This window comes from Fragaria vesca, linkage group LG5 (genome assembly GCF_000184155.1).
Source record: "Fragaria vesca subsp. vesca linkage group LG5, FraVesHawaii_1.0, whole genome shotgun sequence".
NCBI classification, from domain to species: domain Eukaryota; kingdom Viridiplantae; phylum Streptophyta; class Magnoliopsida; order Rosales; family Rosaceae; genus Fragaria; species Fragaria vesca.
Window position 1 is genome coordinate 26607398 of NC_020495.1, and position 997 is coordinate 26608394.

A 997-nucleotide genomic window follows, 5' to 3' on the forward strand; every position below is an offset into this window, starting at 1 on the left:
AATTTAGGCCTATTCATGTGGTGTCAGATCCTATAATCTTAGTATCATGCAAGAACTGTTCTTTCAACTGATAGCATCCCTCACGGCTTGTCTTTCTAATTCAATTAATATGTTCAGTTCAGTTTGCTTTAGGTGCATCTGCGTTTTGCTGAACTGCAGAATATTATAGTCTTATGGGTTTAATTTGATTCTTGTTCATGTTCATCTGTGTGCATCTGTGTTTCTCTGGTCCTTGTTCCTGTTTTGTTGGCATACTCACCTTCCCGACTTGCTTTGCTGCTGAATTTCTTATTTTCAGTTAGTAGATTCCACAATTTCAAATTTCACTAATGAACAAAGTTTGGCGTAAGGGTATATCAGTTTTTATTGTCTGGTGGTAGTGTGTCTAACTGGGAGTGTGATGTCTTATCTCCAGATACTATTGAAGATGAAGGAAAATCTGGTTACAAGAGGTGAAGGTCGTGATACTTTGCTTATCTGGCATCAGCTCTATGTATTTCATTATTTGGATGTATTTTTGTAATTTTCAAGGTTGCTGAAGTATCAGACCAAAAAAAAAAAGTTGCTGAAGTTGTATGAATTGGAGCTTCATGTTGAAGTTTTCAAATCTCTTATTATTGGATAATAGTTTGTTAAAATAGAAAGAATATTGTGGTATTCAAAATTGATTAGTCTAAGTGCATCCCAAACATGGGATAGGATTATTGTGTTTATTCTGCCTTTTTAGTACTAAGCAATACCAAACATGGGTCAGGGATTAACATAACATAAGCCAAGCTTAGAGAGTGCAAGACTATCATAAAAAATAAGCCTGTCTAAAAGAGTCCTGTGTACCAAACATCCCCTTGGAGTCCCATCAATTGTCACAAAATAATGCACTGTATGAAATGCCAGTTTGAATATGCATTCGAGCCTCCATCAATGATACGTATACGGCTACAAACCACTCGGGTACGTACCGTACATTATACGACTATCCTAATCTTCAACCTCCTAA

The 997-nt window shown here is 36.2% G+C and overlaps 1 protein-coding gene across 1 annotated transcript in view; it reads left to right on the top strand.

Annotated features, from left to right (window-relative positions):
• LOC101292904 overlaps positions 1 to 670 on the top strand; it is a 1969-nt gene extending 1299 nt beyond the window's left edge. The window contains exon 2 of the mRNA XM_004300541.1: positions 416 to 670. Coding sequence (XP_004300589.1) covers positions 416 to 523 — 108 coding nt within the window. The 3' untranslated portion in view covers positions 524 to 670. The remainder of the gene's footprint in view (positions 1 to 415) is intronic.
• Positions 671 to 997: the final 327 nt, after the last annotated feature.